This window comes from Hippichthys cyanospilos, chromosome 16 (assembly GCF_059441005.1).
Source record: "Hippichthys cyanospilos isolate Australia breed blue-spotted pipefish chromosome 16, RoL_Hcya_1.0, whole genome shotgun sequence".
Lineage (NCBI taxonomy): Eukaryota > Metazoa > Chordata > Actinopteri > Syngnathiformes > Syngnathidae > Hippichthys > Hippichthys cyanospilos.
Genome location: NC_142384.1, coordinates 1,255,818 through 1,280,935, shown reverse-complemented (window position 1 = coordinate 1,280,935; position 25,118 = coordinate 1,255,818). Strand labels below are relative to the sequence as shown.

General features: G+C 40.6%; 1 protein-coding gene across 8 annotated transcripts in view; it reads right to left on the bottom strand.

The window, feature by feature from the left end:
- The window catches only part of gna13b (guanine nucleotide binding protein (G protein), alpha 13b), a 155,287-nt gene that overhangs the window by 99,152 nt on the left and 31,017 nt on the right, over nt 1-25,118 (bottom strand). For 7 of the 8 annotated variants that reach the window (XR_015868192.1, XR_015868188.1, XR_015868187.1 and 4 more), the window contains exon 3: nt 4,518-4,568. The exons of the other annotated variant lie outside the window; for it this stretch is intronic. Coding sequence is in view for 1 of the 7 variants with exons in the window: in XM_088437206.1 (XP_088293332.1) it covers nt 4,518-4,568 (51 nt within the window). In the remaining 6 variants the exon portion in view is untranslated. The remainder of the gene's footprint in view (nt 1-4,517; nt 4,569-25,118) is intronic. 8 annotated transcript variants of the gene reach the window in all.

Genomic DNA, 25,118 nt, shown 5'->3' with positions numbered 1-25,118 from the left:
GCTAGGATGTACAGAAAAATTGTTATGAACTTTTTTAATGTGCAGTTTTGTCCCATTCTTAGACATTAGCTGGTCTCAAACTAGTGCCTTTTTCTCTTAAACGATTCACCCCATTACCTTCAACTTTGGCATGAATCATTATCCAACTGAGGGGCACACTTAGTCCAAATATCGTGAAGATCTCTTTACAAAAAAGATGGGGGCGGAGCTTCAAATTATGTTTAATACTTCCTTCGCCAAGAGTGACAAAAATATTAATAACTCAGCTATGACAGCTTCAAACCATCCGAAACTTTCCTGGGACTTTAAAAGTCATGCAATAATACAGCTATGTGATAAACTTTCAAATCATTTACAGCGCCACTCAGTGGCGGACAAAAATCTCATTATTTATACTTTTATGTACTGTGAAATGCCTGTTTGACTAAATGAACTCAAAAATGGTCAGAAAAGCTATGACACATTGGAACATTAAGGTTCTCAACTTTTATGACTTTTCAATAAAGGGCGTGGCCTCTATGCCAACTCAAAATCCGATGTCTCGCCAAAACGGTAAAAGTTGCTGTAATTGGACCTAGATGATCTGATATTTTTAAAACTTCGTATATGGGATGGGAGTCCAATGTGAAACACACCTACAAGCCTATTTTTTATCATAGTACGAGCGCCACCTAGTGGCAGCAAAAAATATAGCAAATCCTTAATGTTTTTATGTACTCTGCTGAGCCCCTTGAAGTGATATCCCTTAAATGTTTTCTGAAAAGCCAGTGGCCATGCCTTATGCCCTCCACAAATAAGTACGATGTTTCGACAGTGGGTGTGGCCTATATGGCATTGAAAGTCACAAAATTGGAACAATAAAAGCTGCAGTAACTCCACCCACATTGTCCCACCTTGTCTAAATTTTACATATTTGGAAAGAGTCCTGCAATGAAGTGATATACAACTACTATTTCATCGTTCATAGTCCTTGTTCATACCCCGACCTGTTCATACCTCAACGTGCACAGGTCTGCGAGGGCCCTTTATAGCTGCTTGCAGCTCTAGTTCTTATTATTATTATTATTATTATTATTATTATTATTTACTGTGCAGCGCTTTTCCATTTTTGAGGGCCTAAACATGCACGAAAAGTCACCAAAATTTGCACATTTGTCGGGCCCGGTGAAAAATTGGATATTTTTGTGTTTCCAAAAAAAATGCAAAAAAAATGGCTCTGCAGCGCCACCTAAGGTCGAAAAAGTGCACCTGGTCCCGGCCCGTTTGACCTAGAGCTACGAAAATTTTTAGGCATATGTAGGACCTAGAGACCTACAAAAAAGTCAGCGCGAGCCATGTGCTCAGATGTACAGAAAAAGAGTTATGAATTTTTGAATGTGCATTTTTGGCCCATTTTTGCACGTTTGTAGGTCCCAAACTGCTCCTTGTTTCTCCTAAATGCTTTACTCAATCACCTTCAAATTTGCTGTGGTCTATATTCACACGTAGGGGCACAAGTGGGCAAAATTTGGTGCAGATCTGCTGGCATATATGATAGGGGCGTGGCTTCAAATTATGTGTTCAATTTTTCCTTCGCCAAGAGGGACAAAAACCATAATAACTTTGATGTACTAGCCTAAAAAAATCTAAAACTTCATAGACACATGGAAACTTATGTCTTTAACACCTTTAAAAAACGTTTTTTTAAATACCTACTAGCGCCGCCTAGTGGTTGATTAAAATGTCATTTTTTACACTTTCATGTATTGTGCTCAGTCTGTTTGAGTAAAACAAATGAAAATTGGTCAGAATATCAATAAGACATGGAATATTAAGGTTTGAAAATTTTACGACTTTTCGATAATGGGCGGAGTCTGCACGCCACCTCAAAGTCAGATGACTCGCCAAAACGCAAAAAGTGGCTGTAATTGGCCCCAAAATGGCCTTATGAGTGGAAAATAGCCTCTCACTCCCGGCCCATTTGACCTAGAGCTACAAAAATTTGTAGCCTTATGTAGGACCTCGAGCCCTACAAAAAAGTCAGCGCGAGCCATGTGCTCAGATGTACAGAAAGAGAGTTATGAATTTTTGAATGTGCACTTTTGGCCCGTTTTTGCTCATTTGCAGGTCCCGAACTGCTCCTTTTTTCTCCCAAACGCTTGACCCGATCGACTTCAAATTTGCTGTGATGTTTTATCTGACTGTGAGGCACAATTGTTCAAATTTTTGTGATGATCCGCCATCAAATATGTTGGGGGCGGGGCTTTATATTATGCCTTTGATGATTACTTTGCCACATGTGAAACAAACCTTTATAACTCAGCTTTACAAGCTTAGAAAAATCTGAAACTTCACAGACACATGGAGACTCAAGCCCTTAACACAAGTGTTTAAAAAAATATTCAATTGCTTATAAGGCCATCTAGTGGCAAACAAAAATGTCAGTCTGATGTCTCGCCAAAACGAACAAAGTTGCTGTGTTTGGTCCCAGATGGTCTTATCTTTTCTAAACTTTATATATTTGATGGGTTTCCAATGCGGAATACACCTAATAATGTATTTTTTGTTATAGTGCGAGCGCCACCTAGTGGCAGCCAAAAATATAGCATTTTTTAAACGTTTTATTGTGTTTAGCTGAGCCCTTTAAAGTATTATCGCTGAAATTAAGTCTGAAAAGCCTCTAGACAGCCCTGCTGACCTCCACCAAATTTTACGAAGTTTCGATAATGGGCGTGGCCTCTACGACCATTTTCATTCCGAAGCTTTAGCTGTCCAGTAAAAGTTGCTGTAATTTGACCCAGATGATCTGATCTTCTCACAATTTCACACATTGGATGAAAATATTCTCCTGAACATATCGACAAAAATATATTCCAGTTTAAAGCTAGCACCACCTAGTGGCTGCAAAAAATGTCATTAGTCGAAAGATTACAGTCAATCCTGTTTGGTTTGACCTACAGCTATGAAACTTTGTAGGCAAATGAAGGACTGCAAGACCTACAAAAAAGTCAATAGAAGTGATATGCTAGGATGTACAGAAAAATTGTTATGAATTTTTTCAATGTGCAGTTTTGTCCCATTCTTAGACGTTAGCTGGTCTCAAACTAGTGTCTTTTTCTCTTAAAGGATTCACCCCATTACCTTCAACTTTGGCATGAATCATTATCCAACTGAGGGGCACACATAGGCCAAATATCGTGAAGATCTCTTGACATAAAAGATGCGGGCGGAGCTTCAAATTATGTTTAATACTTCCTTCGCCAAGAGTGACAAAAATCTTAATAACTCAGCTATGACAGCTTCAAACCATCTGAAACTTTCCTGGGCCTTTAAAAGTAATGCAATAATACAGCTATGTGATAAACTTTCAAATCATTTACAGCGCCACCCAGTGGCGGACAAAAATCTCATTTTTTATACTTTTATGTACTGTGAAATGCCTGTTTGACTAAATGAACTCAAAAATGGTCAGAAAAGCTATGACACATTGGAACATTAAGGTTCTCAACTTTTATGACTTTTCAATAAAGGGCGTGGCCTCTATGCCAACTCAAAATCCCATGTCTCGCGAAAACGGTAAAAGTTGCTGTAATTGGACCTAGACGATCTGGTATTTTTAAAACTTCGTATATGGGATGGGAGTCCAATGTGAAACACACCTACAAGTCTGATTTTTATCATAGTACGAGCGCCACCTAGTGTCAGCAAAAAATATAGCAAATCCTTAATGTTTTTATGTACTCTGCTGAGCCCCTTGAAGTGATATCCCTTTAATGTTTTCTGAAAAGCCAGTGGCCATGCCTTATGCCCTCCACAAATCACTACGATGTTTCGACAGTGGGTGTGGCCTATATGGCATTGAAAGTCACAAAATTGGAACAATAAAAGCTGCAGTAACTCCACCCACATTGTCCCACCTTGTCTAAATTTTACATATTTGGTAAGAGTCCTGCACTGAAGTCATCTACAACAAATTTTTCATCATTCATAGTCCTTGTTCATACCCCGACCTGTTCATACCCCAACGTGCACAGGTCTGCGAGGGCCCTTTATAGCTGCTTGCAGCTCTAGTTATTATTATTATTTACTGTGCAGCGCTTTTCCATTTTTGAGGGCCTAAACATGCACGAAAAGTCACCAAAATTTGCACATTTGTCGGGCCCGGTGAAAAATTTTATATTTTTATGTTTTGTGTTTTGACTAATGACTTTATAAATGCATTACAAATCTAGGAAGCTTAAATCATCTCCATTTAAGAACATTTGTTGCACGACCACAACTAAACATCACTGAGTGTGCTTAATTTAAAAAGGAAAAAAAGTTTTCGTCATGCACATCCACATGATGATGTTCATGATACTGCTCAAAATGTGATTATTTTTTCTAACATAATTAAATTTGAAATGATTCATGTCAGTGTGTAATGAAGGTTGCAGGCAAATGGCATTAGTGGAAATATTCTTGACAACTGGAAATGAAGAAAACTATTTTAATTTACCAAGAAAACTCTCTCCAGCCATGTGAGACTTCTGACTTACCGACTGTCCAAGTTTTTCCAAATTGTCCAGGAAATACCTGACTGACTCCCCCTGAGATAGAGAAAATGAGAGGGCGTGAATAAGTGATTGTTTTCCTGAAACAGATTTTATAGTTGTAATTTTAGCCAGTGCTAAAATCTCAAATAGCGTATGCTCAATCATAAGGCAAAATCTCAATGTACAATTTTACAGTATCTTTGCAAATTTCAATATATCAGGTTACACGACACATTACTGTACATTAAGGAAAACAAACTAGTAGAGCAAATACAGTGGGCCCCCGGTATATGAGATTAATCCATTCCGTGGTTGGGATCGTAATGCGAATTCGTCGTATGGCAGGCAATCCAAACCTATGTTAATTAGCTCATGTGTGTAAAACCCCAGATAAAAACATAAAAATTGACATACATATGAAACAAACATATGACAAATTGATATAAATATGATGATATAATGGCATAAATAGTGTAGTAAGTGCCACTTATGTATAATATACATGTGTGAAGGGAATCATATATTAGGTTGTTATCATTATGTGCTTATTTCATTGTTACCCATTTATGCAATCCTAGTTCATTTTGACCCTGTCCTTAGATAGAGCTGTTGACGCACGAAAGTGTGAGCCGGGACCTTGGCCCAGCTGCCGGTGGCGCCCGGCTGGCTCTCTTGTTGTGTCTTGTAATCTGCTATGATTTTGCTCAATAAAAGCCAGGGGGGGGGCGGCTGGGCAGTGAAACTAGCGTTGGAAGACCCACGAGTTCATTTGCCCAAGCTTTTTTCCCTATGCCCGGCATAGAAAATTCAATCTTGGCTGGTCTGAGTTACTCTTTTTGCTGTTTAAGCAGCTAGGCTTGTCCGTCTTCTTTTCTGAGATTTCTCTGACAACATGTATACAATTAAATAACATAATAAATAAAAAAATATATAAAGGATTTATTTACCTTCAAAGTGACATGACGTTATTAGCAACCTTGGAACCAATGGTTAACCAATTCAAGTTTGAATTAAGCACTAAAATGCACAATAAATACAATATTGAAAGCACTCTCACATGAAATAAAAGTCTTTAGGCAGCCATCTTTGTGACCCCGTGTGCTGACCAATAGCAGACTACCATGTATTTTGTGTTACACCTGAACTCATAATGTATTCTTGATTAATCTTTTCCACATCTGTCAAATTCTTCATCTTCAGTCATACCAATAAAGATATCCTTGCCCCTATAGAGAGTGAGCAGTATACCAATCAGCCAGAGGAGTTTATTTGACATAATTTCAAGTAATAATAACTGGTATTGCTTGACTTTAATCTTTAGCTGATTCAAGTTCATGGTTAGCAGATAAGTTATTGTAAATTTGGGCAGCCTCTCCACTTTATCTGGATTTAATTTAAAGGCCGAGTAATATTTTTCTCGTCTCTTTTATTTTAACATAACCATAGTTTGACAGTTCATTGAGAAATTCCATTCCTTACATTAGGTACTGGCAATGAGTTCCATTAAGTATTTTCATTGAGGACTGATTGAGGACTCTACAAAACGAACACCAGAAAATATTTTTGCAAACAATTGTTTACAGAAACATGAAGACATTTTTACTTCTAAGTCTTAGTTTCATTTGTCTTAGTTTCATTTGTTTAATTTCTCTCCACATCAAATTACATTGTCATGGTTGGTAACTAACACTAACGTTTTTGATATTGCTGAAAAAGGTAGGACATCACCCTGGGGTTATTGGTTGGTTGGTATTGTGCAGGCTGACATAGCTTGAAACCTTTCCACAATCAGACTGTCCATATTGTAGAGCAGTGGTCCCCAACCCCCGGTCCGCGGACCGGTACCGGTCCGTGGATCAACTGGTACCTGGCCGCGTGGGCTGCACACGAAATAATGTTTTGGAGATGATTTAGTTTAATGGTACGTGTGCAACGAACGCGAACGTGGCGAACAAGCGAAGCATTTTGTATTGTAGTCAATGGAGTTCACGTGACTGGGCGCGAAAGCACGTCGGACGACGCGATGGATGCGAATGGAGCAACGCAAATGGCCGCGCATGGTCACGAGAAGCGCCTTTCGAGTAAAGTTATTTTTTATTTACTTTTTCCGCGTTTTGAGTTGCCACAGCCAATCAACTTCGGTAACATTCAACAGCTCACGCAGGGGGCAGGAATAAATCATGGCGGCCGCTTTGCGGTCACCGGGAGCGATCCAACACGGCCAGCTGAGCTTTCAATATGAAAGAGAGCCAAGCAAGAGCCCTCACCTGGCTTGTCGAAAGGCGGAAGCGAGAACTTGGGACAACTGGTATGTGCAGCGTTTGCTTCACTTAACAACTGTTGAACCGTAGTTACTGTGCTAAACTAACGATAGCGCAGCATTGTCAGCACAATATTTAGCACGGTCTCGGCCACTCGACTGCGACATTGCAACTTTTATTTTTTGGCAGGCGAGTATTGCTGCAAAGAATAAAGTTGCTGTCCGTGAAAATATTGGCTCTGTCACATCCCAGAAAAGTGAAAGCTCTCAGCAATGCTCTTTTTTCCGGATCTACCGTGAAGTGCACAACAAGCTCGCCCCCCCCTCCCCTCTCCTCTCGTGATTAAAAAGAAAGTGGACAAAAAGTCCATACCATACCCCGTCCATACGTTTGTGATGTGTTTTTTTTTTTTTAAAGGAACCAGCCCCCCCCCCCCCCCACCCTTCCCACCCCCCGCCGGTCCGCAATATAAATCTGAGGCATAGCGACAAGGATGATGTGTTTTTTTTTTTTAGAGCAGATAGCACCCCCCCCGCAGTCTAAATATAAAGCCGCGGTGATCAAAAGGACCACTGTTGTAGACAGTTTCAAATTATTCCACACACACACACACACATTCCTGGGCAAGTGAGGACAGAGTAACTCCAGATAAGTAGTGGGGACCACCCTTTCTGCTATGTTTAGAGAATAACTAATCATATATTTGTGTACTAGGTGACACACTTACACCTTTTTCCACTTCATCTTCTTTAAAAAACAAAGAATAAGAATTTATTATTTTAACCCAAATCACTGCAGAGAGTGAGGACTCTGAATGGGGCATTTAAAGTCCTCACTCCAAACTGTAATTAGGGCCCGAGCAGCTACCGCTGCGAGAGCCCTCTTGTTTTTCTCCGGATTATTATTATTAGGGCCCGAGCAGCTACTGCTGCGAGAGCCCTCTTGTTTTTCTCCGTATTATTATTATTATTATTATTATTAGGGCCCGAGCAGCTACCGCTGCGAGAGCCCTCTTGTTTTTCTCCGGATTATTATTATTATTATTATTATTAGGGCCCGAGCAGCTACCGCTGCGAGAGCCCTCTTGTTTTTCTCCGAATTATTATTATTATTATTAGGGCCCGAGCAGCTACCGCTGCGAGAGCCCTCTTGTTTTTCTCCGGATTATTATTCTTATTAGGGCCCGAGCAGCTACCGCTGCGAGAGCCCTCTTGTTTTTCTCCAGATTATTATTCTTATTATTATTAGGGCCCGAGCAGCTACCGCTGCGAGAGCCCTCTTGTTTTTCTCCGGATTATTATTATTATTATTATTATTATTATTTACTGTGCAGCGCTTTTCCATTTTTGAGGGCCTAAACATGCACGAAAAGTCACCAAAATTTGCACATTTGTCGGGCCCGGTGAAAAATTGGATAATTTTGTGTTTCCCAAAACAATGCAAAAAAAATGGCTCTGCAGCGCCACCTAAGGTTGAAAAAGTGCACCTGGTCATTGTTAAATACCTACTAGCGCCGCCTAGTGGTTGATTAAAATGTCATTTTTTACACTTTCATGTATTGTGCTCAGTCTGTTTGAGTAAAACAAGTGAAAATTGGTCAGAATATCATTAAGACATGGAATATTAAGATTTTAAAATTTTATGACTTTTCGATAATGGGCGTGGTCTGCACGCCACTTCAAAGTCAGATGACTCGCCAAAACGAAAAAAGTGGCTGTAATTGGCCCCAAAATGGCCTTATGAGTGGAAAATAGCCTCTCACTCCCGGCTCGTTTGACCTACAGCTACAAAAATTTGTAGCCTTATGTAGGACCTCGAGCCCTACAAAAAAGTCAGCGCGAGCCATATGCTCAGATGTACAGAAAGAGAGTTATGAATTTTTGAATGTGCACTTTTGGCCCGTTTTTGCTCATTTGCAGGTCCCGAACTGCTCCTTTTTTCTCCCAAACGCTTGACCCGATCAACTTCAAATTTGCTGTGATGTTTTATCTGACTGTGAGGTACAATTGTTCAAATTTTCGTGACAATCCGCAATCAAATATGTTAAGGGCGGGGCTTCATATTATGCCTTTGATGTTTACTTTGCCACATGTGAAACAAACCTTTATAACTCAGCTTTCTAAGCTTGGAAAAATCTGAAACTTCACAGACACATGAATACTCAAGCCCTTAACACATGTTTTAAAAAAAATCTTCAATTGCTTATAAAGCCACCTAGTGGCATACAAAAATATCAGTCTGATGTCTCGCCAAAACGAACAAAGTTGCTGTGTTTGGTCCCAGATGGTCTTATCTTTTCTAAACTTCATATATTTGATGGGTTTCCAATGCGGAATACACCTAACAACGTATTTTTTGTTATAGTGCGAGCGCCACCTAGCGGCAGCCAAAAATAGAGCATTTTTTAAACGTTTTTATGTGTTTAGCTGAGCCCTTTGATGTAATATCGCTGAAATTAGGTCTGAAAAGCCTCTAGACAGCCCTGCTGACCTCCACCAAATTTTACGAAGTTTCGATAATGGGCGTGGCCTCTACGACCATTTTCATTCCGAAGCTTTATCTGTCCAGTAAAAGTTGCTGTAATTTGACCCAGATGATCTGATCTTCTCACAATTTCACACATTGGATGAAAATATTCTCCTGAACATATCGACAAAAATATATTCCAGTTTAAAGCTAACGCCACCTAGTGGCTGCAAAAAATGTCATTAGTCGATAGATTACAGTCAATCCTGTTTGGTTTGACCTAGAGCTATGAAACTTTGTAGGCAAATGAAGGACTGCAAGACCTACAAAAAAGTCAATAGAAGTGATGTGCTAGGATGTACAGAAAAATTGTTATGACTTTTTTTAATGTGCAGTTTTGTCCCATTCTTAGACATTAGCTGGTCTCAAACTAGTGCCTTTTACTCTTAAAGGATTCACCCCATCACCTTAAACTTTGGCATGAATCATTATCCAACTGTGGGGCACACATAGTCCAAATATCGTGAAGATCTCTTGACATAAAAGATGGGGGCGGAGCTTCAAATTATGTTTAATACTTCCTTCGCCATGAGTGACAAAAATCTTAATAACTCAGCTCTGACAGCTTCAAACCATCTAAAACTCTCCTGGGACTTTAAAAGTCATGCAATAATTTAGCTATGTGATAAACTTTCACATCATTTACAGCGCCACCCAGTGACGGACAAAAATCTCATTTTTTATACTTTTATATACTGTGAAATGCCTGTTTGACTAAATGAACTCAAAAATGGTCAGAAAAGCTATGACACATTGGAACATTAAGGTTCTCAACTTTTATGACTTTTCATTAAAGAGCGTGGCCTCTATGCAAACTCAAACTCTGATGTCTCCCCAAAACGGTAAAAGTTGCTGTAATTGGACCAAGATGATCTGATGTTTGCAAAACTTCATATATGGGATGGGAGTCCAATGTGAAACACACCTACAAGCCTATTTTTTATCATAGTACGAGCGCCACCTAGTGGCAGCAAAAAATATTGCAAATCCTTAATGTTTTTATGTACTCTGCTGAGCCCCTTGAAGTGATATCCCTTAAATGTTTTCTGAAAAGCCAGTGGCCATGCCTTATGCCCCCCACAAATCAGTACAATGTTTCGACAGTGGGTGTGGCCTATATGGCATTGAAAGTCACAAAATTGGAACAATAAAAGCTGCAATAACTCCACACACATTGTCCCACCTTGTCTACATTTTACATATTTGGTAAGAGTCCTGCACTAAAGTCATCTACAACTACTTTTTCATCATTTATAGTCCTTGTTCATACCCCGACCTGTTCATACCCCAACGTGCACAGGTCTGCGAGGGCCCTTTTTAGCTGCTTGCAGCTCTAGTTATTATTATTATTATTATTATTATTATTTACTGTGCAGCGCTTTTCCATTTTTGAGGGCCTAAACATGCACGAAAAGTCACCAAAATTTGCACATTTGTCGGGCCCGGTGAAAAATTTGATATTTTTGTGTTTCCCAAAAAAATGCAAAAAAAAAGGCTCTGCAGCGCCACCTAAGGTCGAAAAAGTGCACCTGGTCCCGGCCCGTTTGACCTAGAGCTACGAAAATTTTTAGGCATATGTAGGACTTAGAGACCTACAAAAAAGTCAGCGCGAGCCATGTGCTCAGATGTACAGAAAAAGAGTTATGAATTTTTGAATGTGCATTTTTGGCCCATTTTTGCACGTTTGCAGGTCCCAAACTGCTCCTTGTTTCTCCTAAACGCTTTACTCAATCGCCATCAAATTTGCTGTGGTCCATATTCACACATAGGGGCACAAGTGGGCAAAATTTCGTGCAGATCCGCTGACATATATGATAGGGGCGTGGCTTCAAATTATGTGTTCAATTTTTCCTTCGCCAAGAGGGACAAAAACCTTAATAACTTTGATGTACTAGCTTAAAAAAATCTAAAACTTCATAGACACATGGAAACTTATGTCTTTAACACCTTTAAAAAAAGTTTTTTTAAAAACCTACTAGCGCCGCCTAGTGGTTGATTAAAATGTCATTTTTTACACTTTCATGTATTGTGCTCAGTCTGTTTGAGTAAAACAAATGAAAATTGGTCAGAATATCATTAAGACATGGAATATTAAGGTTTTAAAATTTTACGACTTTTCGATAATGGGCGTAGTCTGCACGCCACCTCAAAGTCAGATGACTCGCCAAAACGAAAAAAGTGGCTGTAATTGGCCCCAAAATGGCCTTATGAGTGGAAAATGGCCTCTCACTCCCGGCCCGTTTGACCTAGAGCTCCAAAAATTTGTAGCCTTATGTAGGACCTCGAGCCCTACAAAAAAGTCAGCGCGAGCCATATGCTCAGATGTACAGAAAGAGAGTTATGAATTTTTGAATGTGCACTTTTGGCCCGTTTTTGCTCATTTGCAGGTCCCGAACTGCTCCTTTTTTCTCCCAAAAGCTTGACCCTATCGACTTCAAATTTGCTGTGATGTTTTATCTGACTGTCAGGCACAATTGTTCAAATTTTTGTGACGATCCGCCAACAAATATGTTGGGGGCGGGGCTTTATATTATGCCTTTGATGATTACTTTGCCACATGTGAAACAAACCTTTATAACTCAGCTATACAAGCTTAGAAAAATCTGAAACTTCACAGACACATGGAGACTAAAGCCCTTAACACAAGTGTTTAAAAAAATCTTCAATTTGCTTATAAGGCCATCTAGTGGCAAACAAAAATGTCAGTCTGATGTCTCGCCAAAACGAACAAAGTTGCTGTGTTTGGTCCCAGATGGTCTTATCTTGTCTAAACTTCATATATTTGATGGGTTTCCAATGCGGAATACACCTATCAACGTATTTTTTGTTAAAGTGCGAGCGCCACCTAGTGGCAGCCAAAAATATAGCATTTTTTAAACGTTTTTATGTGTTTAGCTGAGCCCTTTGAAGTAATATCGCTGAAATTAAGTCTGAAAAGCCTCTAGACAGCCCTGCTGACCTCCACCAAATTTTACTAAGTTTCGATAATGGGCGTGGCCTCTATGACCATTTTCATTCCGAAGCTTTATCTGTCCAGTAAAAGTTGCTGTAATTTGACCCAGATGCTCTGATCTTCTCACAATTTCACAGATTGGATGAAAATATTCTCCTGAACATATCGACAAAAATATATTCCAGTTTAAAGCTAGCGCCACCTAGTGGCTGCAAAAAAAGGCATTAGTCGAAAGATTACAGTCAATCCTGTTTGGTTTGACCTACAGCTATGAAACTTTGTAGGCATATGAAGGAATGCAAGACCTTCAAAAAAGTCAAAAGAAGTGATGTGCTAGGATGTACAGAAAAATTGTTATGATTTTTTTTATTGTGCAGTTTTGTCCCATTCGTAGACATTAGCTGGTCTCAAACTAGTGACTTTTTCTCTTAAACGATTCACCCCATTACCTTCAACTTTGGCATGAATCATTATCCAACTGAGGGGCACACATAGTCTAAATATCGTGAAGATCTCTTGACATAAAAGATGCGGGCGGAGCTTCAAATTATGTTTAATACTTCCTTCGCCAAGAGTGACAAAATTCTTAATAATTCAGCTATGACAGCTTCAAACAATCTGAAACTTTCCTGGGACTTTAATAGTCATGCAATAATCCAGCTATGTGATAAACTTTCAAATCATTTACAGCGCCACCCAGTGGCGGACAAAAATCTCATTTTTTATACTTTTATGTACTGTGAAATGCCTGTTTGACTAAATGAACTCAAAAATGGTCAGAAAAGCTATGACACATTGGAACATTAAGGTTCTCAACTTTTATGACTTTTCATTAAAGGGCGTGGCCTCTATGCAAACTCAAAGTCTGATGTCTCGCCAAAACGATAAAAGTTGCTGTAATTGGACCTAGATTATCTGATGTTTGCAAAACTTCATATTTGGGATGCGAGTCCAATGTGAAACACACCTAGAAGCCTATTTTTTATCATAGTACGAGCGCCACCTAGTGGCAGCAAAAAATATAGCTAATCCTTAATGTTTTTATGTACTCTGCTGAGCCCCTTGAAGTGATATCCCTTAAATGTTTTCTGAAAAGCCAGTGGCCATGCCTTATGCCCTCCACAAATCAGTACAATGTTTCGACAGTGGGTGTGGCCTATATGGCATTGAAAGTCACAAAATTGGAACAATAAAAGCTGCAGTAACTCCACCCACATTGTCCCACCTTGTCTAACTTTGACATATTTGGTAAGAGTCCTGCACTGAAGTCATCTACAACTACTTTTTCATCGTTATTAGTCCTTGTGCATACCCCGACCTGTTCATACCCCAACGTGCACAGGTCTGCGAGGGCCCTTTATAGCTGCTTGCAGCTCTAGTTATTATTATTATTATTATTATTTACTGTGCAGCGCTTTTCCATTTTTGAGGGCCTAAACATGCACGAAAAGTCACCAAAATTTGCACATTTGTCGGGCCCGGTGAAAAATTTAAGATTTTTGTGTGAAGACTTGAAGACTTAAGCCTTTAACACATGTGTTTCAAAAGATCTTCAATTGCTTATAAGGCCACCTAGTGGCAAACAAAAATGTCAGTCTAATGTCTCGCCAAAACGAACAAAGTTGCTGTATTTGGACCCAGATGGTTTTTTCTTTTCTAAACTTCATATATTTGATGGGTTTCCAATGCTGAATACACCTATCAACGTATTTTTTGTTATAGTACGAGCGCCACCTAGTGGCAGCAAAAAATATAGCAAATACTTAACGTTTTTATGTACTCTGCTGAGCCCCTTGAAGTGATATCCCTTAAATGTTTTCTGAAAAGCCAGTGGCCATGCCTTATCCCCTCCACAAATCAGTACGATGTTTCGACAGTGGGTGTGGCCTATATGGCATTGAAAGTCACAAAATTGGAACAATAAAAGCTGCAGTAACTCCACCCACATTGTCCCACCTTGTTTAAATTTTACATATTTTGTAATAGTCCTGCACTGAAGTGATCTAAAACTAATTTTTCATCATTCATACTCCTTGTTCATACCCCGACCTGTTCATACCCCAACGTGCACAGGTCTGCGAGGGCCCTTTATAGCTGCTTGCAGCTCTAGTTATTATTATTATTCTCCAAAGTAAATCGCAAATGTGAGGGCCTAAACATGCACGAAAAGTCACCAAAATTTGCACACTCATCGGGCCTGCTGTAAAATTAGGTATTTTGGTGTTTTCATAAATAAAATCTAAAAAATTGATTTTTAGCGCCACCTAGAGTCGAACACTTCTCCGGGGTCACGGCCAGTTTCACCTAGAGCTTTGAAATTTTTTTAGGCATATATAGCACCTGAAGACCTACAAAAAATTATAGAGCGCCATATGCTAGGATGTACAGAACCAGAGATATGAACTTTTTTATGTGCCTTTATATGCCCTTTTTTATGTGCAATTTCGTGACGATCAGCTAACATATATGATGGGGGCGGGGTTTTAAAATATGTGTGTCAAATTTCCTTCGCCATGAGGAAGAAAAACCTTAATAACTCCAATGTGCAAGCTTAAAAAAATCTGACACTTTACAGAAAATTTACTAGTTATGTCTTTAAAATAACTGCATGATAAATTTCAAAATTATTAACAGCGCCACCTAGTTACAGACAAAAATGTCATTTTTTTAAACTTTCATGTATTGTGCAAAGCCCAAAAGAGTAAATGGACTGAAAATTTGTACAAATAGCATCGAGACTTGTAAATGGGTTTTCAAATTTTACGGCTTTGTGATTAGGGATGTGGTCTGTATGCCAACTCAAAGTCGGAGTTTGCCCAAATCAGCAAAACTTGCTGTAATTTAGCCCAGATGATCCTTTAAACGCCAGCCCCTTCCGACCCATTTGACCTAGAGCTACGAAATTTTTTAGACATATGTAGGACTTCAAGATCTACAAAAACATGATAGAGCGCCATGCGTTAGGATGTACAGAACCAGAGTTATCAATTGTTGAATGTAGCATTTGGCCCGATTTTCTACTATTTTCGGTACCGAAACCCTTGACCCGATCAACTTTACATTTGGCGTGCCCCATTATCTAACATAGGGGAACACTTGGGAAAAATTTTGTGAAATTCGGCCTACATTTATGATGGGGGTGGGACTTTAAAATACGTGTTTCAAACTCAAATTTCGTTTGCCATGAGCAACACAAACCCTAATAACTCCAATGTTCAAGCTTTAAAAAATCTGCAACTTTACAGATAATTTACTCATTATAGCTTTAAAATACCTGCATGGTTGATTATCAACTTAATGATAGCGCCACCTTGTCACAGACAAAAATGTCAATTTTTAAACTTTCATGCGTTGTGCTAAGCCCGTCAGAGTAAATGTACTGAAGATTTGTCCGAATAGCATTGAGACTTAGAGATTAAAGGTATCCAAATTTTATGACTTTGTGATAAAGAGGGTTGTCTGTATGCAACCCCAAATTCGGAGTTTGCTCAAGTCATCTAAACTTACTGTAATTGAGCCCAGGTGATCATAAAATGAGAGTCAGTTCTGACCCGTTTGACCTAGAGCTACGAAATTTTTTATGTTTATGTAAGACCTCAAGACCTACAAAAACATCATAGAGCGCCATATGTTAGGATGTACAGAACCAGAGTTATGAATTGTTGAATGTAGCTTTTGGCCCGATTTTGTAAATTTTTCGGTACCAAAACCCTTGACCCGATCAACTTCACATTTGAGGTGCTCCATTACCTGACAGAGTGGCACCATTTGGCCAAATTTCATCAAGATCGGCTAACCTATATGATGGGGGCGGGGCTTCAAAATACTTGAATCATATTTCCTATGCCACCAGTGTTAAAAATCGTAATATTTCAGTTTTTGCACTGTGCTAATCCTGTTTGAGCAATTTAACGGTACCAATAGCGACACCTGGTGCCAGACAAAAGAGATAGTTTTTACACTCTCATGTTCTCTGCTTTGCTGCTTTCAGCAAATTCACAGAAAATTAGTCAGGAGAATATTGAGACAAAGCGAACATTATGAATCTCAAGTTTCATGACTTCAAATTTAGGCCTGGCCTTTACTCCGCCTCAAAGTCCGATGTCTAGCCAGACCGGCAAAACTTAATGTAATTGGACCAAGATGATCTTCTCTAAATTTCATTTTGGGAGTACAATGCCAACCAAACACACTGTTTTTCCTCGTAGTGCGGGCGCCATCTGGTGGCAGCAAAAAATTACATTTTCATGTATAGGTACCTTGTTGAAAGATTGAAAGTCAATTCCCTCAGACATCAACAAACATATATTCCATTATAGTGCTAGAATCACCTCGTGGCAGAAAATATATTACCAAGTTTGCGATTCCAATTACTTAGTTGAGCCCGTTGGACAAATGCGAATAAAAATGTTACCTTTTCTAGAACATTGACCTCTACAGTACACCTGCAAATGCACGAATACATTCATACCCAAATTTGTCCATACCTCGGAACTGTTCATCCTTCAACGTGCTCATGTCTGCGAGGGCCCGTTATAGCTGCTTGCAGCTCTAGTTTGTTTTTGTTTTTTAGCTTTGGCTTTTAAAGTTTGAGATGGAAAAAGCAGTTAGGATGTTTCAGTATCCACTTTAATTTTCTCTATTTTTATAGTTATGCATGGAAGCCATTTTTAAAAGAAGTTTTTAATAACAAATAGTGAAGTAGTCAAGTGTTTCAGAAATGATTTGATAGACAAGCAGAATACCTAATTTAAAAACAACTCCATCCAAAATAAAGTTTTTTATGATAAATTGTATAAAAGCGTGTCTTCTAATAGGGTCTACATGCCCTGGCCATTATTTTGACATTTTAGTGAATGTTTGTTGGGATCTTGAATTTGGGCCAAAAATGTTTGTGGCAAGAGACAATTTGGATGCTAGAATTTGGATGTTAGCTTCTCATTGGATGAGCAGTGACTTCCAACATCACTTGAGGAGTGTGACTTAAGTGATAGGAGTTTCGATGCCATCCCTCAGTGAGTTGGACGAGTAGCTTCTGCAAATATTGTGATTTTTAAGTTAGGTATTACCATTACAATTGTTTAGATTATTTAAGCATTGTTTTGAGTAGTGTAAAAATCAAAAATCAAAAATACTTTCTGTCTACTCCTCAGATGCAGAATATAAAAACCTTAACTTCCTAGCTGAAAGTGTTGCAAAGACTTTTGGGCTAAAAGTGTCAAAACCTCAGTTTAAGGCCTTTCATAGTACGATTGCCATAGTTCTTGACACTTGCATGTGTCATATATGTCTAAAAATCATCACAAACCTGTCTCCTCCTCAGATGCAAAATCTAAAATCTCAACCTCTTAGCTGAAGGTGTTGCAAAGATTTTTGGGCTAAAAGGGTCAAAACCTCAGTTTCAGGCCTTTCATAGTGCGATTGCCGTAGTTGTTGACACTTGCATGTGTTAGATTTGTCTAAAAATCACCACAAACTTTCTGTCTACTCCTCAGATACAGAATATAAAATCTCAACCTCCTAGCTGAAAGTGTTGCAAAGATTTTTGGCCGAAAAGGATCAAAACCTCAGTGTAAGGCCTTTCATAGTGCGATTGCCATAGTTGTTGACACTTGCATGTGTTAGATTTGTCTAAAAATCACCACAAACTTTCTGTCTACTCCTCAGATGCAAAATATAAAATCTCAACCTCCCTAGCTGGAAGTGTTGCAAAGATTTTTGGGAAAAAAAGAGTCAAAACCTCAGTTTAACGCCGTTCATCGTATGATTGCCATAGTTGTTGACACTTACATGTGTTATATTTGTCTAAAAATCACCACAAACCTTCTGTCTACTCCTCAGATACAGAATATAAAATCTCAACCTCCTAGCTGAAAGTGTTGCAAAGATTTTTGGCTGAAAAGGATCAAAACCTCAGTGTAAGGCCTTTCATAGTGCGATTGCCATAGTTGTTGACACTTGCATGTGTTAGATTTGTCTAAAAATCACCACAAACTTTCTGTCTACTCCTCAGCTGCAAAATCTAAAATTTCAACCTCCTAGCTGAAAGTGTTGCAAAGATTTGGGGGCTAAAAAGGTCAAAATCTCAGTTTAAGGCCTTTTACAGTCACATTGAATGTAAACAAAGAATTCTTTTTTCTTTTTTTTTTAAACTTGTATTTACTGTTAAATATTAACTTACAGTATCTCAAATTCTACCAAATTTATTCAATGCAACTTACTTCATACTGCTATGGACATTGAAACAATTTATGTCAATAATGTTAATATTAATAATAGTGTATTAACAATATCAGTAATAATATTAATCACAAACAATAATCAGTTTCATTTCCATTGCCATTGAGGATTATGGTTCTTCCTCCCTTCTCTGCAAACTGTTGCACATCTGATCCCATCCCCCCACTTCCAGATTGTTCAAGACTGAGTGACTCAATTAAGCCGACAACTGATTTAATGGACAGGTTATCTTAGATTCCAATACAGTTTATTTCATTCTGCTTTGGACATTGACACAATTATCAATTTGTTCCAGCAAGAGTTTATTTCATATATATATATATATATATATATATATATATATATATATATATATATATATATATATATATATATATATATATATTTTCACGGTAATTGTGTTTTAACAGTATGGTAACTTTAGTGTGGTCACTGTTGCTGCAAATTAAATACCATGGTGGGCTTAAAGACAGCTGACTCTCCCAAGAATAAATGTGCACAATATTGAGTGTTGTTGGCAGGGGAGGAGCCGCCCTTTCTCCATTCTCTGCAAACTGTTGCAGCTGCTCCCCTCGCCCCACTTACAGTTTGTTCACGACTGAGTGACTCCTCAATTAAGCAGACAACTCATTTAATGGACAGGTTATCTTAGATTCCAACACAGTTTATTTCATACTGCTTTGGACATTGAAGCAAATATCAATTTGTTCCAGCAAAAGTCTATGTATATTTATTGCACACAAACAATTTATTTAGATTTTTTTTTCCCTCCACAGTACTTGTCTTTGTTTTAACAGTATGATAACTTTGGTGTTGTCACTGTTGCTGCAAATTGAATTCATCTTGGTGGGCTTAAAGACAGCTGACTCTCCCAAGAATAAAAGTGCACAATATTGAGTGGTGTTGCTTAATTGGCAGGGGAGGGGCGGTCCTTTCTCCCTTCTCTGCAAACTGTTGCAGCAGATCCCCTCCCCCCACATACAGTGCAGTCAAGAGTGACTCATCAATTAAGCAGACAACTGCTTTAATGGACAGGTTATCTTCCAATAGTCCAATAGTTTATTTCATTCTACTTATACAAATACCAATTTGTTTCAGCAAAAGTCTATGTATTCTTATTGCACACAAACAATTTATTTGAGGGTTTTTTTTTTCTCTCCACAGTGCATGTGTTTTAATAGTATGGTAATTTTGGTGTCGTCACTGTTGCTTCGAACTTAATTTATCTTGGTGGGCTTAAAGACAGCTGAATACCAAGAATAAAAGTGCACAATATTGAGTATTGTTATTTAATTGGCAGGGGAGGTGCCTTCATTTCTCCCTTCTCTGCTAACTGATGCGCATCTGATCCCCTCCCCCCACTTACAGTTCCTTCAAGACTGAGTGAGGGCAGGAACGTAGATCGAGCGGTAAACACGACAGACCGGTGCAGAGCTCGCATGACGGCAGACGCCGCACCGATCCGTCTGTCGATCCCACGCTCCATCCTACCCTCACTCATGAACAAGACCCCGAGATACTTGAACTCCTCCACTTGGGGCAGGACCTCATCCCCGACCCGGAAAGGGCATTCCACCCTTTTCCGACTGAGGACCATGGTTTTAGATTTGGAGGTGCTGATCTTCATCCCAGCTTATTCACACTCGGCTGCGAACAGCTCCAGTGAGAGTTGGAGGTCACGGCAAAAAGCAAAGATGCAATGCTGATGCTCCCAAACCGGATCCCCTCAATGCTTTGGCTGCGCCTAGAAATTCTGTCCATAAAGGTAATAAACAGAATCGGTGACAAAGGGCAGCCTAGACGAAGTCCAACCCTCACTGGAAACGAATTCGACTTACTGCCGGAAATGCGGACCAAGCTCTGACATCGGTCGTACAAGGACCGAACAGCCCGTATCAGGGCGTCCGGTAACCCATACTCCCAAAGAACCCCCCACAGAGATCCCCGAGGGACACGGTCGAACGCCTTCTCCAAGTCCACAAAGCACATGTAGACTGGTTGGGTGAACTCCCATGCACCCTCGAGGACCCTGCCGAGGGTGTAGAGCTGGTCCACTGTTCCACGACCAGGACGAAAACCACACTGCTCCTCCTGAATCCGAGACTCTACCTGCCAACGGACCCTCCTCTCCAGCACCTGAATAGACCTTACCGGGGAGGCTGAGAAGTGTGATCCGAACAAACCCTCCGGTCCCCCTTCTTATAAAGGGGGACCACCACCCCAGTTTGTCAATCCAGGGGCACTGCCCCCGACGTCCACGCAATGTTGCAGAGGCGTGTCAGTCAAGACAGCCCTACAACATCCAGAGCCTTCAGGAACTCAAGGCGGATCTCATCCACACCCAGGGCCTTGCCACCAAGGAGTTTTTTGACCACCTCAGTGACTTCAGCCCCAAAGATGGGAGAGCGCACCTTGGTGCCCAAAGAGTCTGCTTCCTCCGAGGAAGACATGTCGGTGTGATTGAGGAGGTCTTCGAAGTATTCTGCCCACCGATTCACAACGTTCCGAGTTGAGGTGAGCTGTGCCCCATCTCCACTGTACACAGTGTCAATGGTGCACTGCTTCCCCCCTCTGAGACGCCGGATGGTGGACCAGAATTTCTTCGAAGCCGTCTGGAAGTCGCTTTCCATGGCCTCACCGAATTACTCCCACATCCGAGTTTTTGCCATGGCGACCGCCAAAGCCGTACTCCGCTTGGCCAGCCGGTACCTGTCAGCTGCCTCTGGAGTCCCACAGGCCAAAAAGGCCCGATAGGACTCCTTCTTCAGCTTGACGGCATCCCTTACTGCTGGTGTCCACCAGCGGGTTCGGGTATTGCCGCCACGACAGGCACCGACCACCTTACGGCCACAACTCAGCTCAGCCATAATCAATGTCCCCCGCCTCCCCCAGGACGTGGGAGAAATTCTGCCGGAGGTGGGAGTTGAAACTCCTTCTGACAGGGGACTCTGCCAGATGTTCCCAGCAGACCCTCACGATACATTTGGGCCTGCCGGGTCTGGCCAGCATCCTCCCCCACCATCGGAGCCAACACGCCACCAGGTGGTGATCAGTTGACAGCTCCGCCCCTCTCTTCACCCGAGTGTCCAAAACATGCGGCCGCAAATCCGATGATACAACCACAAAGTCGATCATCGAACTGTGGCCTAGGGTGTCCTAGTGCCAAGTGCACATAAGGACACCTGTGAACGGAATCATATATTAGGTTGTTATCATTATGTGCTTATTTATTGTCTAGAATAGTGTGCATTGTTATCCATTTATGCAATCCTGCTTCATTTTGACCCTGTCCTTAGATAGAGCTGTTGACGCACGAAAGTGTGAGCCGGGACCTTGGCCCAGCTCTCTGTGGCGCCTGGCTGGCTCTTTTGTTGTGTCTTGTAATCTGCTATGCTTTTGCTCAATAAAAGCCAGGAGGGGCGGCTGGCAGTTGAATTAGCGTTGGAAAACGCACGAGTTCATTTGCCCAAGCTTTTTCCCTATGCCTGGCATAGAAACGTCAATCCTGGCTGGTGTGAGTTACTCTTTTTACTGCTTAGCAGCTAGGCTTGTCCAAGTCTTCTTTTAGAGATTTCTCTGACAACACCCCTATGTTTGAACATGGTGTTCATTATGGACAATCCGTGACGAGCACGAAAGTCCAATAACAACGCACCGCTCGGGTTCATATCGGGGGGCCGTTTCTCCCAATCACGCCCCTCTAGGTCTCACTGTCATTGCCCACGTGAGCATTGAAGTCCCCCAGCAGAAACGAGGGAGTCCCGGAGGGAGCGCTCTCCAGCACACCCTCCAAGGACTCCAAAAAGGGTGGGTATTCTGAACTGCTGTTTGGTGCATAGGCACAGTCAGGACCCGTCCCCCCACCCGAAGGCGGAGGGCGGCGAACCTCTCGTCCACTGGGGTAAACCACAATGTACAGGCGCTGAGCTGGGGGGCAACAAGAATGCCCACACCAGCTCTGCGCCTCTCACCGCGGGCAACTCCAGAGTGGAAGAGAGTCCAACCCCTCCCGAGAGGACTGGTACTAGAGCCCAAGCTGTGTTTGGAGGTGAGTCCGACTATATCTAGTCAGAACTTCTCAGCTCGCACACCAGCTGAGGCTCCTTCCCCACCAGAGAAGAGACATTCCATGTCCCAAGAGCTAGCTTCTGTAGCCGAGGATCGGTGCACCAAGATCCTTGCCTTTGACCGCCGCACAGCTCTTTGCACCCAACCCCTATGGCCCCTGACACAGGTGTGGAGTCCATTTGAGGGGGGAACCACAACATCCCTTCAGGCTGAGCCTGGCCGGGCCCCATGGGTGCAGGCCCGGCCACCAGGCGCTCACAAACGAGCCCCACCTCCAGGCCTGGCTCCAGAGGGGGGCCCCGGTGACCCACGTGCGGGCGAGGGAAACATAAATCCATTTATTTTTTTTCTTCATATGGTGACCCTACCAGGGGCCTAAAGCCCCCGACAACTTAGCTCCTAGGATCACTGGAACACGCAAACCCCTCCACCACGTGAAGGTGACGGCTCACGGATAGTAACCTTTAGACAAATATAACACATGCAAATGTCAACAACTACGGCAATCACACTATGAAAGGCCTGAAATTGAGGTTTTGACCCTTTTAGCCCAAAAGTCTTTGCAACACTTTCAGCTAGGAGGTTGAGATTTTATATTCTGCATCTGAGGAGACAGAAGGTTTGTGATTATTTTTAGACATATATGACACATGCAAGTGTAAACAACTATGGCAATCGCACTATGAAAGACCTTAAACTGAGGTTTTGACGCTTTTAGCCCAAAAATCTTTGCAACACTTTCAGCTAGGAAGTTAAGATTTTATATTCTGCATCTGAGGAGTAGACAGAAGGTTTGTGATGATTTTAAGACATATGACACATGCAAGTGTCAAAAATTATGGCAATCCTACTATGAAAGGCCTTATACTGAGGTTTTGACGCTTTTAGCCCAAAAATCTTTGCAACACTTCCAGCTAGGAGGTTGAGATTTTATATTCTGCATCTGAGGAGTAGACAGAAAGTTTGTGGTGATTTTTAGACAAATCTAACACATGCAAGTGTCAAAAACTACGACAATCGCACTATGAAAGGCCTTAAACTGAGGTTTTGACGCTTTTAGCCCAAAAATCTTTGCAACACTTTCAGCTAGGAGGTCGAGATTTTATATTTTGCATCTGAGGAGGAGGCAGAAGGTTTGCAGTGATTTTTAAACAATTATAACACATGCAAGTGTCAACAACTACAGTAACCGTACTGTGAAAGGCCTGAAACTGAGATTTTGACCCTTTTAGCCCAAAAGTCTTTGCAACACTTCCAGCTAGGAGGTTGAGATTATATATTGTGCATCTGAGAAGGAGAGCAGAAGGTTTGTGATGATTTTTAGACATATATGACACATGCAAGTGTCAACAACTACGGCAATCGCACTATGAAAGGCTTTAAACTGAGGTTTTGACCTTCTTAGCTCAAAAATCTTTGCAACACTTTCAGCTAGGAGGTTGAGATTTTATATTTTGCATCTGAGGAGGAGACAGAAGGTTTGTGATGATTTTTAGACATACATGACACATGCAAGTGTCAACAACTACAACAATCGTACTATGAAAGGCCTTACACTGAGGTTTTGACCCTTTTAGGCCAAAAATCTTTGCAACACTTTCATCTAGGAGGTTGAGATGATATAGTCTGTATCTGAGGAGTCGACAAAAGGTTTGGTGGGGATTTTTAGACATTGTGATTTTTAGAAATATAGACCACGCGCAAGAGTCAAAGGTCAATGGAATCGCCTATGAAATGGCATCGCCTATGAAAGGCCTTAAACCGAGATTTTGACCATTTTAGCCCACAAACATTTGAATGGTTTAAGAGAGGAAGTTGAGATTTTATATTCTGCATCTGGAAAGTACACAGAAGGTTCATGGTTTATGGTTCATGATTTTTAGAAATGTAGACAATACGCATGTGTCAAAGGTCAACGTCATTGCCTATGAAAGGCCTTAAACTGAGGTTTTGACCTTTTTAGCATAAAAACCTTTGCAACACTTTCAGCTAGGAAGTTAAGATTTTATATTTTGTATCTCAGTAGACAGAAGGTTTGTGGTGATTTTTAGACATATATGCCATATGCAAGTGTCAACAACTAAAGGCACGTACTATGATAGGCCTTAAACTGAGGTTTTGACCTTTTTAGCCCACAAATCTTTGCAACACTTGCAACGCTAGGACATTGAAAATTAATACAATTTATCTTTTATAAGTTTGAAATGACTTTGGCTTTATCTGAAGTCATTTCAAAATATCAGGATTGTATAACTTGTTCAACTTTTATCAAAGACATTGTTCTTTATAAAAGTTAATTTGACTTGTCAGGGAAAAAGCATATCCAAAATAAATCTGATCTTTTCACTTTACACTGAGCCCATTAGACTCTTTCCTCTTGTTTCAGTTGAATTTGTACAAAAAAATAAAAAAAATCCAAAAGATGGCAGCACTGAACAAAAATTGTGTGTATTCTCGGAAAATGAAAATACCTGAAACATTAAGAGACACATTTATACTGCCTCTAGAGGCCATTAGAATGAAAAAAAAGTGAGGTACTAAATGTCCTCACTTGTG